Below are 17,222 nucleotides of genomic sequence, written 5' to 3'. Positions count from 1 at the left end.
ATAATTGGGCTTGGGCGAGAGTCAAAGGCATGTGGTCTGGGCTAGAAGCTGTGGAATGAAAGTGAAAATGGGCAGCGCCTTTTTACAAGAGGCCCGTGAGAATCCTCAACGTTCAATTTTGTGTCTAGAAGGTCCGTGAGCCTTAAGAAATTTAAACGAAAGCTCAGGGACTAAATTGTAATTTTAAAAGTTCTGAATCATACTCGACCGTTGTCGACGTGTATTACTTATTTGTAGCGATTATTTATTTGTCGATAAATAAATTTCTCGCGATTATATATTACAAATTTTTTAAAATTATAAATTGAGAAAAATATATTATTAATTTTTTTATATGTTCGGGTCATACAAAATTTGAATTTATCACAATTGGTTGAACACACGTGTAAAATTCAACCGACTTTTCACACTGTAAGTTAAAAAATGAATCTGTTACAGCCAACTACTCCGAGTCTCAGCCTCTCATTCGTATGTGAGATAAGTCTCTACCTCATACATCTCGGGCAAAAGACTGGAAAAAGTTCAGGAGAGATAGAGAAAATCAACAGCTACAAATCGAAGCTTATCCCATGTTCCTTTACTTTTCGTCCTTTTTGTTATCTCGTTTGCTTTTCGAGCAGGTGACTCGTCCGAATGTAAGATGTAACGAGTGGTCGGGTGTGGGGATTTTTTTTTTATTATTATTATTTAAAGAAAATGGGTTTTCTAATATATTTTAATTGAAAAAATAAAATATGAAGTATATTAGGAAACATTTTATAATTATTACATAAAAAAAGAAAGATAAATATGCATTATTAGCATATTATTGATATTATTATTATTATTATTTTCTTTGGAAATATTTTTATCATGATTTTATCAAATTCCATAAAAAGCAACCTAAAATTAAAATAATAATTTAGATATTTGCAAATATATATATATATATATATATATATATATATATATATATATGGGAACATATTTAACTTTTTTTATTATTATTATTATTATTATTATTATTTTCAAAATAGAAAAAAATTGAGTGGAGGGGAATTTGGATGATTGGGAATGAAATGATGAGAATGGTGAATTGAAACTCGAACTTTGTAGCTTTATTGTTGTCACTTCTCGTGATTCTCGTCACTTTCATTATTGGACCATTTCGATCTTAAAGGTCAATGAAGCGCAACAACCCTAAAGCAACGTTAGAATCCGCATCAGATCAACTAAATCTTCAATAACTAAGATCATGACCGAACACCTAAACTTAACTTAGACCGATCTATAGGATTAGGTCATTGGTTAACTTAATCTTCAAAATAGTCATTCCTATTTTGTTTGGACATGACCAAATTGGTCCAATTTTGACATTTGAGGAGCTTAAGTTAGACATAGACTCCTTAAGCTCGTAAGCTAGAGTCGAGCTTAAGTTGGACTTAGACCCATAAAACCGGATCGATCAAACTTTGACTTTTGACCGAGCGACTTAGACACGTGTTTGAAGTTAGCTCCTCCGTTCTCGTCTCCACTTAAAGACAAATTAATAAAAGGAATTTAGCTTTACCCAACCCCACTTGTGCAACATAATCATTATCTGCCACTACTCACTATGTCCTCTCTCTCTTTTGCAGCTTTACCTTCCCTCCCTTTTTTAACCTTTCCTTACCCTCCATAATTCTTTTGTAAAAAATCTTTAATATATATATATATATATATATATATATATATATATATATATTAAATATTTAAATTATATTCTAATAATAATTTTGAAGCGTTTATGAAATATCATATGAAAATTTATTAAACACGAGTAAACCTTAGGCAAACTCATAAAACGTAAATTTTAAAATAAAAATTTCAGTAAAAAATAATTTAATTTAAAATTATAATATCGACACATTTTCATTATCACGAGAAGATGGGCCGTACCTATATTTTAAAAATAGAAACGAGTCTAAATAAATATCTATTTTCGAAAATATTTTTAAAATTAAAAAATTAAAAAATTTAGTTAACAATTAAAGAATTTTTAGAAAATAAAAAAAAAATTAATTAAAATTAGGATAAGCTAAAATGTATAGGGACGAAAAGGTAATTTCACAAAAAAATTGGAATTTTAAAATAATTAATTAGTCAATTATTTAAATAGTGGGAATCTTTATGAGTAAAACTATAAATTTAAAATTATATTTTTTGGGTAAAGAAAAAAAAAAGGGTCACCATCTCAACCGTCCTGTATATGAAATAATAATAATAAATAAATAAATAATAATAATAAAAATTATTATTATTATTATTTCTTTCACGAAAAATACGAAACCCCGTGAATCATTGCTAATTGCCCCTTTGTATTTCGGGCAAGTGGGGCGTCAATATCAATTCCATAATTAAATTATTATTATTTTTTTGTCATTTAATTAATATTTTCATAAATATTTAAAATAATATTCTTTTCCATTTTTGCCCTTCTATTTTAGTCCATTGACGGTCAAACTTTTACTAATTTATTTCTTAGGAGTCCTCAAATAAATATTATTTAATTTCCTCCAATTTCCTATTTTACTTTTAAGAAATAAATAAATAAATAAATTTATTTAAAAATATAAATAACAATAAAATAAATAAATAAAAACCCCTTTTTGCTTGCTAACTAACATTTTGAGCCAGTGACTCACATGAGCCAATAATTATTGACATTGACTTTAAACATGCTCAGCTACCTCAAAAAGTTTTTGCTTTTTTTATTATTATTATTTTTAAGTAATAAATAAAATTATTTTCATACTGAAATTACCTTTTTGTCCTCGTATCGACTTAGTTTATGCACTTCACTAAGTGACGATTTAGTCTTTATCGTAAATAAAATTTTAAAATTTAATTAAATTATTTATCTATACATAAAATTATTTAGTATGAGTTTTTTTAATTAATGAATGAAATAAAATTTGAAACTAAAGGGTAAAATTGTAATATTTCGAAACAAAGACCCTAATCAAAACTCGGAAAACTAAAAAGCTTCATGGATTTTCTCTGAGAAAGAAGCTTTTCGAAACTACCTGACTAAAAAGCCAACGACGATACTCGAGTAGAAAATGAATAAAAAAAATTAAAAATTAGTGATCGAGAGTGAAATTGGGTGTTCGGTCTTCGAACCTACTAAAAAACCAACGACGGTACTCGAGTAGAAAACGAACAAAAGAATTAAAAATTAGTGACGGAGAGTGAAATTGGGTGTTTTGGGTCAATGATTTTACCCGTCAAAACCATCAAATTTGAACGTAGAAACGTTGAAAATATTAACGATAAACTCGTTAGGGTTAGGGTTATACACAAACGTACAAAGGGATGAGAATTGAGCAGTCACGAGTGGGACTCTCAGAGAGAATATTTATTATTCCCTTTCTCTTTCCTCAACAATAAGAAACAACAAAAACAACACATAAAACAAAACCAAACCAAGCCACTGATCTGATGCTTCGCGCTCACACCCTATTACTCTGCACCACTGTTTATTTTCCTTTTTTTTTTTAATAATTATTACATAATTTAAAACAAAAATAAATAAATAAATAAAAATAAAAATAAAACTCTAAATTCTTCTCTACTTGATCATCGTCATCATCACCCTGCGCTTTGGTTGCTTGCTTCTTTGGTTGGCTGGCTTGGAGGGATTAATTTAATTTAATTTAATTTAATTTTTAATAATAATATTATTAATTATAAGTAATTAATTAAATGCAGCTCAAGAGGGATAGACAAGGAAGGAGAAGATGAGTTGGGTGGAAATAGGGATAGATTGTACTCAAACTCCATAAGGGTATTTCCCGAAATAGAGTAAGAAATGAAAGGGATGGTAAAGGTAAGGAGTTCAGAGTTGGGTCTTACAAGGTCAAGAAAAGGTCTTACAAGGTCAAGAAGAAACTCTGTAAGTGAATGAAAAAAAAAAAAACGGGGTAAAAGCTCAGTTAGGATAGCGTCATGGCTACCGGGAATTCGGGGCTAAATGGCGAACCCACGAGACATTGTTGTTGTTGTTGGTTTGTTGAGCTCGTTGTTGTCGTTGTCGTCGTGTGGAAGGAGAGACGGTGGCGGCGGCGGTGGCGGCCATGGCTGGGTTGGTTGGTCCATGCATGCGACCAATCTGAATCTGAGGGGCTTACCTGCAAATTTAGTTAATTTAGGTCTTGTGGAAGAGAATTGGAGGAGAGATTTGGTTTTGCCGGAGAGAGAGGCGGAGAGAGAGAGAGAGATGGTTGTTGGAGTGAGAGAGATGAGAAGGGGAATGATGGGATTATATGGAGGTTGGAAGGGGGAGACAAGAAGAAGTGGGATTGGGCTGCCCATCTAAAGGCCCATTAACAATGGGAATGGGCTTGGTGACGTCATCGTTCACGTCGCGGGTTTTCTCGACCCGGGTATAATATATTTTTGGTCCTTGAAATTTCAACATAGCTTTCAAAACTAACACTCCTCGGTTGGAATAGATATAAATTTATGCAATGCTTGTCTATGGAGAGTGAGTCAGTGCCTAACAGTTAATGGACTAGGGATTCCGCTGAAAGACACAGTTGATGGACCAGGGATTTAGCTGAAAGACACAGTTGATGGACCAGGGATTTAGCTGAAAGACACAGTCGATGGAACAGGGATTCAGTTGAAAGACACAGTCGATGGACTAGGGATTCCGCTGAAAGACACAGTCGATGGACCAGGAATTCGGTTGAAAGACACAGTCGATGGACCAGGGATTCGGTTGAAAGACACAGTCGATGGACCAGGGATTCGGTTGAAAGACACAGTCGATGGACTAGGGATTCAGTTGAAAGACACAGTCGATGGACCAGGGATTCAGTTGAAAGACACAGTCGATGGACCAGGGATTCGGTTGAAAGACACAGTCGATGGACCAGGGATTCAGTTGAAAGACACACAGTCGATGGAACAGGGATTCAGTTGAAAGACACAGTCGATGGACTAGGGATTCCGCTGAAAGACACAGTCGATGGACCAGGAATTCAGCTGAAAGACACAGTCGATGGACCAGGGATTCGGTTGAAAGACACAGTCGATGGACCAGGGATTCGGTTGAAAGACACAGTCGATGGACCAGGGATTCGGTTGAAAGACACAGTCGATGGACTAGGGATTCAGTTGAAAGACACAGTCGATGGGCCAGGGATTCAATTGAAAGACACAGTCGATGGACTAGGGATTCAGTTGAAAGACACAGTCGATGGACCAGGGATTCAGTTGAAAGACACAGTCGATGGACTAGGAATTCAGCTGAAAGACACAGTCGATGGACCAGGGATTCCGCTGAAAGACACAGTCGATGGACCAGGGATTCCGCTGAAAGACACAGTTGATGGACCAGGGATTCAACTGAAAGACACAGTTGATGGACGGTGAATATTCTTGTTCTACCCTTTGTTGGTCTTAGGAATAGAAGAGTCTATGTGTTGACACCTGAGTAGAAGAGATGTAATAGCTCAAGCCCACAGCTAGCATATATTGTCCTTTCTTTTTTTATTTTCTCTAGTAGGTTCCCTCAAGGTTTAAAAACGCGTGTATTAGAAAGAGGTTTCCATACCTTGTAAATAATGTTTTGTTAAGGAGACGTTTATTAGGGAGAGGTATCCACACCCCTATCAAAAACGTTTTGTTCTTCTTTCCAACTAACGTGGGATTGCACAGGAGAGGTGAGAGGTACGTGAATAAATCGATATCACATCTGAATAAGAGCGATCCCGATGATATAATGACTAAAGAAGGCCTATTCGAATGAGAACGATCTCAATGATAGAGTGATTAAGAAAAACCTATATCTATACCAATAAGGTGCTCGATAGCTTAATCATAAGAGTTTTAAAGGCTAAACGAGCAAACAACGTGACCATGTTGAAAATTAAGCTGTTTCAAAATCAAACTTATTCCTTTATAAACTTGGTCAAAGATATTAAGGGAGCGAAATCCGTGCCGACGTTGCTATTGGTCTCTAATTCAAAGATTTCCACAAATCTTTTGCCCCCAACATCCGGCTTTTTATCCGTCTAATATATTCGGCTTTAAATAAATATATATTTTTAATTTAATATAATTAAATAAATAAAACAGAGGACCAAGTCAATAATAAATATAACTCCAAAAACAGAAGTCAATAATAAATATTTTTTTAATTTTTTTTTTGGTATTTTTATTAATTTAATCCATTTTTATTTGCAATTCTTCATAGATTAGAAAAATGATATTTATTAAAGATTTAAGATAAAAATGATAATTTTTGCGTAAATTTAAGATAAAAATAATAAAATTGATATTTTGTTTTATAATATATATATATATAGATTCAAATCCTATGCCTATTTATTGTGACGATTGCAAAATTATATATATATATATATATATATATATATATATATATATATATATATATATATATATATATATAGAGGTTGAGTCGAGTTGGGTTGGATCCGAGAAATCTTTTGAACCAACTGATATCTCGAGATGGTTATATTAGTGACCCTAGCAATCCAGATAGAGTCCACAATCCAACTCAATCTAACATTATATTTTTCGTGTTGAATTGTCGGGTTATCATATTAATAATTAAAATCTTATAAAACTTAAATATCAAACATTCACTCGTCCAATGCATCACTAACATCGATTACAAACGTAAAATATTCTTAATCTTCATAATAATCTTAAAAATGAACTTGGGGTCCGTTAACTCATAACCCTATTTTCGAAATTTAAAATTTTTCAAAATTTTCAACTAAACTCAAACCGAAATAATAAAAATCCAACATAATCCATGTTTGGGTTGGGTAATCCAGATTGGTCGGATTTTCAAGTCATACGAACACTCCTATCAGTGTCGATACTGCTTCAAAGCTGCACAATCAAACTGGCTCGAGTTTCTAATAAGTCGATAATAGAAGCACTGCTCAAAGCACTCGACATGATATATTTGATCAGATTTCAAGTAAAGATCGTGACTTGTTCATCGTTACGTTAATACGAGCGTAAATTTAAATATAAAAAAATTGATATAGGGAATGTGAAAGTGGTTGTATTTTAAAGATTAATATGATATTTAAATGTTAATTAAATTAATGTTTGTTTAGGAGATTGCGCGAAGCCGCACTGTCACAAGTCACAGTCTTCGAAGGACGAGGCTAAGTCAAAGTCAAATAAACACACAGCCGATTCTTGGCCTTGGCTTGCGCTCTAACATTTTTTTATTTATATACTTTTAAATATTTAATTCTACATTTCTTTATCATTTATTATTTAATTAATTTCAATTTTAGCTATATCGAAACATGTACGGGTTGACATCTTTGTAGGGGGTTAGCCAAAGAAGGTCAGTCGGACTCGGTTACGACCCTTGATCCGGTTCAGTTAGGTTATTCCATGCAAGAATGTATGCATACTGGTATCCTCTTTAGCACACACTGCTTCCTCTTTTTGTTTATATGTTCGGAAAATCTACTAACCCGGCCTTTCTTATCCCGAGTGATTAAATATTTAAGTTCAAACTTTCCTACTGTCCCGAAAAGAGTAAGAGTACGACTACCTTTTTCTTTCCCGAAAAATCCGCTAACTAAAATAATAATAATTTTAGAAGGGCATCTTTTGGATTGTGCACACAAGTAGCATTATTTAAACGTCTGCTCGTGCATCACAAACACAACATTGCAAATGAACTCACCTAAAGAAAATAAATAAAATAATAAATTACAAATTACAGTACTGTTATTTCGATGTCCGAGGTTCAAACTGTCGTAAAATTTTGTGTATTAATATTTTTTATTTTTTTTATTTGAGCTTAATTTGCAATATTTTAAAAGGTTAAAATTTTAATTTCAATTAATTTTTTTTCACAAATAAATGAATTATCAACCTGGGATGTCAAACTATTAAATTATATATATATATATATATATATATATATATTATATTATATTAGAAATAAAATATATGTTTAGAATCTCAATCTTATAAAATAAAACAAAAATCTGATTTTGTAAATGGTGGGAATGCGAGCCAACCCAAACGACGCCGTTTCAAGTCGAGGAAAAAAATAGAGATGTTGGATGGGTTTTAAATTCTCTCTTTATTTTTACAATAATTATTAATTATTATTATTATTTTTTTTCATTTTTATATGTAGTTTAAAAAATTATTAATTTTAAATAATCGTTTGAGTCGGTCATTTTATTTTCTAATATACTTTGAAATATTCTAATAAACTTAATTGTAACTCGTAACGTAATATTATTAAACTTTTTAAAAAAAATTAGAAAAAATTATTATTATTAGTTTGAGATGAAAATAATTAATAATTTATTTAAAAAATACTCTTAAACCTTAAAAAAAAATATTTTAAAAAACAGTCGTGTTACATTTAATTATTAAAAAATCTTTAAAAATATGAAAAAAAAAACTTCAAAAATATCTTTTAACAGGTTTATAAAATTATTATTGTCAATATATTTTTTTAAAAATTTGTAAGTATTATTTAAACGAATAATCTTTTTTTATTTTTTCTAAAAAATATTTAAAGGTGTTTTTGAAGTTTTTTTTTAAATAAAAAGTATTAATGGAACTTTTAATGATATTTTTTGAAAATTAAAATAATATTTTTTAAACGGTCTTGAAAGTTCAAGAACACTCGTTGAATAAAATATTAACTGTTTTGATTCCGTATTTTTTTAAAATTTATTTTTAAAATAAAATACTAATTTTTTTTTAATATTTTTGAAAATAAAATAAAAGAAAAAAAAAACGAGATTGGAGAAAGAAGTGACGATTGGATAAATGGAGAAAGGGAATAACAAATAATTAGAAGGGCAATCCACAAAAGGAAAGTGGAATTGATGGGTGAATGAGGGTATTTACGTAAATAGACAAATTGGTATTAAAAATAATTAAAAAAGAAAAAACCAAATCAGGAAACCAATAATGTTGTAAATCAAGAAAAAGCGGAAAGCATTCAAAAGCCTTGAAAGGGAAATGGCATCCGACGAATCGTACCCTTGGATTTCGGTTGCCGTCATGTCGTATCGCATTTCCCTGAGTTTATTTGGGCCTCTCTTAAATTGTTATGGGCTTTTTAAAATAGGCCCATTAAGCTAAGCCCAATGGACCAACCTCCTTCTGCGCTCTGAATACGGCCCGTGATCTGCCCGCGACTCCGAATTTAAATTCGGTACATTATTTAATTTTTTTTTTAAATATAACTTTATTTTATATATTATTTGACGTATTTTATATTTTATTTTCAATAAATGGCTAAAATATGAAGTTTGTGAATAATACAAAATTTAAAGAACAAAAAAAGACAAAAAGAGTGGGAGAGTTCCACACGAAATTCTAAATTAAAGGGCTAAATTTGTAATTTAACTAAATTGAAATGGCTCCATAAATTTAGCGTTTTATGTTTATTTGCATTGGACCATGAACGAGCGTGACTCAAGATTGTCGATATGAACTAATTTTTTCGAGGTTGGAGTCGGGAACTTCAAATTTACATGTTCAAAATTCAGGGGCTAAACTTGTAATTTAACTAAATTGATATGACTCCATAAATTTAGCGTTTTATGTTTACCTGCATTGGACCATGAACGAGCGTGACTCAAGATTGTCGATATGTATTAATGTTTTCGAGTTTGGAGTCGGGAACTTCAAATTTACACGTTCAAAATTCAGGGGCTAAACTTATAATTTAACTAAATTGATATGACTCCATAAATTTAGCGTTTTATGTTTACCTGTATTGGACCATGAACGAGCGTGACTCAAGATTGTCGATATGTACTAATTTTTTCGAGGTCCGAGTATCCAGGGGCTAAACTTGTAATTTAACTAAATTGATATGGCTCCATAAATTTAGGTTTACCTGCATTGGACCATGAACGAGCGTGACTCAAAGTTGTCGATATGTACCAATTTTTTTGAGGTTGGAGTCAGTAACTTCAAATTTACATAATTTACCTGTTCAAAATTTAGGGGCTAAACTTGTAATTTAACCAAAATTGGAATGCCGAGTGGATTTTGCCGGATAAAAAAATCGGCGCGTTTAAACCACGGCTCGTTTTAGTAGTGACACGTGGATATACATGACAGAAGCGGCAGCATCCAAGTTTCAGTTAGTCCATAAATTATCGCCATTGGTCCCTTCACATTCACGGCTCTCTGCTGCGTTCTCATGACGCTTGTGGCCCTCTTTGCTTCTGCGACTAAGCTAGCCGGCGTTTTGGTTACTATCACCGTCGCCGCCAATGCCTTCTCCTTCAATCGCTACCGGAGAAAGAATCTCCGCCCGTTCCGTTCCCCCATTGATGAGTCCTCTGATGTTCTCGCCGACTTCACATCTACCGGTATTTCTCTTCTCTTCCAATCGCAACGTCTCATTTCAATTCCGTACGAATTCTTTTGATTCTTCAATCAAAAACCCTAGAATTTGGTGTTTATTATGCGCTGTGCCGTGAATGGTGAGTGGACCTTCATTTCTGAGGCGTTTTCTTGTTTTATGGTGTTATTTTGATCTTTTAGCGGGAAAATATCTGTTGTTTGATTCTACTCCGACGCATATGATTTTCCAAGTGTTTCTTGCTGTTTATAGGATTGAGATTGAATATGTAATTAGAGTTGGCGCGCATGAATGTTCAATGTGGTTTTGTTCTTTTTCAATTTTGATTTACTGTTTCTGTCTGTTTGTACTTCTGTATAGAGGGCGAACGGGAGTTCTTCTTCGGCCTTGCGACAGCCCCTGCCCATGTTGAGGATCGCCTCAACGATGCTTGGCTTCAGTTTGCTGAAGAACAGCCCTGTGATACATCAGAACAGGGCATGCAGCCAGCAGTTGCCTTGATGGGATCTGCTGCTGGCGATGGTGGGTCTCAGAAGGCTGCAAATTTTGAAAAGGGAACTGATAAAGGCAAGCCTGTTAAGATAGCTATGGAAGCCATGATTAGAGGATTTAAAAAGTATGTTGGAGAAGAAGAAGAAGAGGTTGAGCCAAGTGATGAGTGCCATCATAACGTAGCTGCATGGCACAATGTCCCTCACCCGTAAGCCCAAATCCTTTAGCTTGATGTCTCGATGCTTGAAATCAACGTCATGGTTTAACATATCTTGCTAAATTACGATTGGTTATTAAGTAAATGCAAAACATTATTTATGGATTTCAAAATGATGAATGAGTTATTTGGGCTTGTTTCAGAGAAGAGAGACTTAGGTTTTGGTCTGATCCTGCTACAGAGCTGCAACTGGCTAAAAATACTGGGAGCAGTGTGTTTCGAATGGGAATAGATTGGTCTAGAATCATGACTCAGGAACCAGTTAATGGGCTTAAAGCTGCTGTGAGTCCAATTTTAATTGTTACCCTAGCTACACTTTGATTTGCTCTCATCCCTTATATCGAGTCCAGATTCTGTGATACACAAATACTCTTTCATATCTTTGCTCGCATGCATTTATCATTACTTAGGGATAATACAATTAGTCAACGCTGAATAATTTTTGTGAGGCACATTAAATGACCTATTCTTTTTTCATAAATGATTTATGCACCAAAGAAAACATTTGGACAGTTTTTAATTGATATATCGTGGTTCAAGTCAGTTGCATGATGCTACCTTTCAGGTTAATTATGCAGCATTGGAGCGGTATAAATGGATCATCAACAAGGCTCGTTCATATGGCATGAAAGTGATGCTTACACTGTTTCATCATTCCCTTCCCCCATGGGCTGGGGATTATGGAGGGTGGAAGCTAGAAAAAACCGTTGATTATTTCTTGGAATTCACTAGGTTGGTAATCGTATTCCTTCTGGTGGTGCTTTTACTTGCCTTCTCTACTGTTAAGTGCCTGAAAGGGCTGTATGCGCAACGTATCATGTAGATGAACTTATGCTATATGTAGGACTAGAAATAAAAATATTATTCAACTATCTGAGTTTGACTGTACAATATGGTAGTTTGTTGCTAATTGGGTTTAGCTGTTTTTTACTCTTTTTTTTTGTTTCTTCTAGTACCTCCTTTTTATGTGGGTAATAGTTTTCTTGATATTTTTGTTGCATGAAACGATTGGGGTTCAATCCCAGTAGTCCTTAATTAGAACATGTATCAAACCAATCAAGATGATTGAAAGATTTGGAGATGAGGGCTTCAAAAGGTTATAACCTTATAGGTAGTGAATTCAAGAAAATTAATCTCCCTTTTTTGATACAAGATAAGGGTGTTTTAGTTACACATTCAATGACAGTGGATTGTGAAAATGGTATTGGAACTCTGTCGTGAAAGGCAACAAAATACATGTCCTTGCAATGCAGTTGGTTAGCATTTGTGAATGATGGTGGTTCCACTAAATTCTATCTTTAGGGCATGATTATGATTGGGATTGTGTTCCAATCCTAGGGCGTTGATGCCTTGTAGCTACTGGAAATGCTATGATGGGTTTTAGCTAATAGAAAAGTTACAATATGCCCTGTAGCTGCTGGAAATGCTGCTGACGAATATATCATTCTTTTGCAGTCTAAATTACTGTAAACATTTAGGCCTTTTTCCTTTGTTTCTAAGCAAATGGTCCGACAGTAGTGAACTGTATAAGTTTCAGTGATCTATTTCTATGATTCTTCTTTTGGAGATGCAAGGGAACACATTTGAAGCTACTTTAGGTGGCACCTTTTGAGAGATATGAATGTAATAAAATGCAGGCTTATGGAGTGAAGTTTCGGTTTATACTATCTGTTTGTTGACGGTACTTGTGTAGCTCAGCTATCACCCGTTGGTTCTTTTGTTTTGGTATTGGTTTCAATACTATTGGCTCCTATTTTGCAGGCTAGTAGTTGACAGCACATTGGATATGATAGATTATTGGGTGACGTTTAATGAGCCTCATGTCTTTTGTATGCTTACTTACTGTGCTGGTGCCTGGCCTGGAGGTCATCCTGATATGCTTGAAGTTGCCACCTCCGCACTGCCTACTGGTGTTTTTCAACAGGCTATGCATTGGATAGCCATTGCACACTTGAAGGCCTATGACTATATCCATGAAAAAAGGTCTGTTTCACTCATAAAAACAAACGAAAATGTGTAGAAATACTTTGAGCACCAATGTGTTCTCTAAATATCTCTAGAGACGCATGCTCACCTATGCACATATTTTCTGGTTACCTATATTTCACTCTAAGATGTCCAATTTTCGTAATTCGTTGCAATGGTGCAACACAGTTGGAAGAACTTCATTTAACCTCTGTTCTGTTTACTCATCGCAAATTATCAATGGCTTCCATGTACTTTTTTTTTATTAATAAAACCACAAATACATTTAAAAATTGGCGATATTTGCTTGTGATCAGGAGGTTTTAACGGTCCTATCTGACTGCGAAAGTGGAGATTAGAAAAAGAGCTGTCTAATTGGAATTCATATTTCATTCTGTTTCTTTTCTATCTTCCATGTGTCCTTTCTCCCACATTTATTAATTGAAGTTCGTTTGTTTTACTATTTCAGTAACTCGTCAAGTGCCATTGTCGGAATCGCACACCATGTCTCTTTTATGCGGCCGTATGGTCTTTTTGATGTTCCTGCTGTTACGTTGGCAAACTCTTTGACACTTTTCCCATATGTGGATAGCATTTCAGACAAACTTGATTTCATAGGCATAAACTATTACGGACAGGTTATTTATTTATTTATTTATTTATTTATATTTGATTATTATTAATATTGTTTTTATCATTTCATTTCTTCTCATATCAAGTTCACTTGTAGAGTAATGTTTTTATACTCATCCATGTATGTCTTGAGATTGCTTTCCATGAATCAGGAAGTGGTATCTGGGACTGGACTTAAACTCGTAGATTCAGACGAGTATAGTGAATCTGGACGTGGGGTGTATCCTGATGGGTTATATCGCATGTTGCTTCGGTACCATGAAAGGTACAAACATTTAAATATACCATTTATAATTACTGAAAATGGGGTATCCGATGAAACAGATTTGATCCGTCGGCCATATTTGATTGAACATTTGCTTGCTGTACATGCTGCCATGATCAAGGTATTGTTTCTGAGTTCAGATTATTGTTATAAAAATTAGTTTATATTTCAGACTTAGCATATACTCCAACTCCATTTTCAAATTCCTTTGGTTGGTTCATGTAGAATTCTTTGTCTAACTTTCAGTGTTATAAATCATTCTTCATATTCCTTAGATTTCTCCTCCGTCTTTTGTGGTAGAATTTCTTCAATGTTGTCCAAGTATGGTAATACTTTCTTCTCCGAGGCCACCTGCTTCCATTGCGCCACTTTGATTGTCAGTCATGTAGTTTGAGTAGCCTGAATCAACGATCCAGTCATTCTTGTAATCGATATGCTCTCCTATCAGCGCCATGAGCACTAGCTTATCTTCTTCTATGCCACATAATAACTCTACATCCCATTCATTATCCATTTCCTTTTTGGAGGTTTTCATGTTGCTTTCGACGACCTTTTTCCTTGACCAACAATCCTTGGATATGTGGCCCTTCTTTCTGCAATTGCAGTAAATACCTTCAAATCTCTTCCTTTGAAAATTCTTATTCGTTCTTCTGAGCTCTCCAAGGTTGTGCAGTTCCTTGGTGAATTCTTTCATTATCACCATTTTTGTATTCACGTCTGGTAGACAGCTTATTGTTGCTCCGACTTTCATTTGTGTAGAGTGCTTCTTCTTCACTCTTTAACGTGATGCCTCCCATTTGCTTAGCGATGGTTTCTTAGCTGGGTAACAAATTTTCAAACTCTACAAGTGATGGTTAAGCAGACCATTCTTGTACAACAACAACGAAGCTTCTATATTCTGGTCGCAATCCATGGATAATGATCCTCTTCATTCGAGTCGGATCTAGTTCACCAATCGACTTGACCCTATGGAAGTATTGAGCAATTGTCATGTCACGTTGTCAGATTGATAACAGCTCGTTCTCCAGAAGTTGTAGCCTTGTATCGTTTTTCTTTGAGAACAACATCACAAACGTGTCCCATACTTCCTTCGGTGTCTTGTCATCCCAACTTTTCTCTAACATCTCTTCTTCGATCGTTGTCTTCAAGGCAAACATTGCTTTGATTCTTCATTTGCGCAAGGTGCCATTGGGATCCTCCTCTGGCAGCGTAGTATAACTTCTGCCAACGACCTCCCAGAAGTCTTGTCCTTGTAGATAGAACATCATGCATGTTGCCCATGATTTGTAGTTGTTGTTGAGTTTCTTAATTCCTTCAACGATTTGGAAATCACCTATTGTGTTGACTATTCCCCAGTAATACCAAACAAGTTTTTTCGACACAAAACTTGCAGAGTCACAAACTACTCACGACACGAAGAAACTCACTCACTAATAATCTCAAGAAATCGTCTTTGATGTGGAAAATCAGACAGAGCTGCAACCACATAGTATATTAAGAATTTCAAGAGATCAAACAACCTATACCAACCTCACTCTGATACCAGATTGTTGAACAAAACTCTTTGTGGGAAATACTCGCACTCTTTGCACTTCTTTAAATCCAGTTCTAGGTGAGGATTGTGACAAAAAAAACACCTCCTTTTTCTTCATCCATGCCAACCAAATTTGCTCAATCGATAGAAGACGTGGCCTTAAGTGTCATGGTTTAGCTTTGTAAAGTTTTATGTCGTCTTCTCTGAGATATTTGGACCGACTTGCGTGAAGAGATTTTCTTTATTTCTTTGTGGTGATGGTTCTTCCAAACCTTTTTTCAATGAGTTAACAGTTTTCTTAAAGCTGACTAGTTTTTTTAGAGGTTGCTTTATGATGAGTTTTAAAAAGGGTTTTGTTGGTTGGTGGTCGGTTCTTGGTTTTCTTTCAAAGATTTGAATTAGCTATCGATTTCCCATGTTTTGTGGAGGTCTTGTTCATAGTTTCACCATTCATATGCAAGCTCTCTGTCTTTCACACTAAGTTTATGTGAAAGTTCTTAGTTTTTTAATATTTATTTATTTTCATGGCTAATCTCTACTTTTTTGTATTTACTGTTTGTATTTGTTCTTTTTCACTCCCTTTGGGAGCTTGTATCCCTTGAACATTTATTCCCTTTCATGTCTCTTGTTCAAAATAATATATAATTTACTACCGGACTGCCTATTACCTTTGTAGGGTGTTCCTGTACTTGGTTATTTATTTTGGACCATCTCTGATAACTGGGAGTGGGCTGATGGTTATGGTCCTAAATTTGGACTTGTAGCAGTTGATCGTGCTAATGATCTCGCCCGAATACCACGTCAATCGTACCACCTATTCTCTAAAGTAGATGATATCCTTCTCTTTGTTTCCCAATAAAAATCCCCCTCACGTAAAATTGTTTCCTGATATTTAGAACACTTGGTGGTTATCATAAACAGATAGCAACCTCTGGTAAAGTTACCCGTGAAGATCGTATACAAGCATGGAATGATCTGCACAGAGCTGCCAAACAGAAGAAGACCCGGCCATTTTATCGGGCTGTTAATAAACATGGTTTGATGTATGCAGGTGAGTTCTAGGTAGTTCCGACTCTCCACAATGGTATGATATTGTCCACTTTGAGCATAAGCTCTCATGGCTTTGCTTTTTTTTTTTTTCCAAAAGGCCTCGTACCGATGGAGATGTATTCTTTGTTTATAAACTCATGATCATTCCTTAAATTAGCCAACGTGGAACTCCCTCCCAACGATCCTCAACAATTATGATTAATTTTTGCTGCAGGAGGCCTCGATGAGCCTATTCAGCGGCCTTACGCCAAAAGAGACTGGCGGTTTGGTCACTATGAGATGGAAGGCCTGCAGGATCCATTAAGTCGCTTATGCAGATCCATTCTCTGGACTTTCTCTGTATTCAAAAAAAAGAAAAAGAAGACCGCCAAGGATAAGACAAGGTTGCTTCTTAGACCTCTTGAATTCTAAACTCAACTCATTCTATGGTCTTTCTCCTCGTATCAGGTAATGTACTACAAGTCTATAAAACTAAACTTAATCAATGTAAAGTAAATTTCCAATAGTATACTTGCCTAATAATATGTAGATCTTATTCTTCTTTAATTAATTTCTTGCAATTTACAAAAGGGACGTGTTATCCATGGTGTTTACAAAAGACGAGGTAAGAAATATTACACAGTCTACACTAATAGCTTGGTAAACAACATTGTTGAAAAGTTTTGTGTAGGTTTGTGTCTTTTATGCAAATATTCTT

The 17,222-nt window shown here is 34.4% G+C and overlaps 1 protein-coding gene across 1 annotated transcript; it reads left to right on the top strand.

The window, feature by feature from the left end:
- Positions 1-10,174: 10,174 nt before the first annotated feature.
- On the top strand, positions 10,175-17,071 carry SFR2 (Glycosyl hydrolase superfamily protein). Its single transcript, XM_023692885.2, has 10 exons — positions 10,175-10,376; positions 10,730-11,069; positions 11,222-11,360; positions 11,644-11,810; positions 12,840-13,061; positions 13,513-13,681; positions 13,829-14,062; positions 16,152-16,301; positions 16,397-16,526; positions 16,740-17,071. The coding sequence occupies exons 1-10, from the start codon at positions 10,205-10,207 to the stop codon at positions 16,934-16,936; spliced, it is 1,920 nt and encodes a 639-aa protein (XP_023548653.2). The 5' UTR covers positions 10,175-10,204; the 3' UTR covers positions 16,937-17,071.
- The last annotated feature ends 151 nt before the right edge of the window (positions 17,072-17,222 follow it).

This window comes from Cucurbita pepo, chromosome 12 (genome assembly GCF_057944985.1).
Source record: "Cucurbita pepo subsp. pepo isolate OVF chromosome 12, ASM5794498v1, whole genome shotgun sequence".
In the NCBI taxonomy this organism is placed as follows: domain Eukaryota; kingdom Viridiplantae; phylum Streptophyta; class Magnoliopsida; order Cucurbitales; family Cucurbitaceae; genus Cucurbita; species Cucurbita pepo.
Note: the sequence above shows the minus strand (reverse complement) of the source record. Positions and strands in the feature narration are given on the sequence as shown.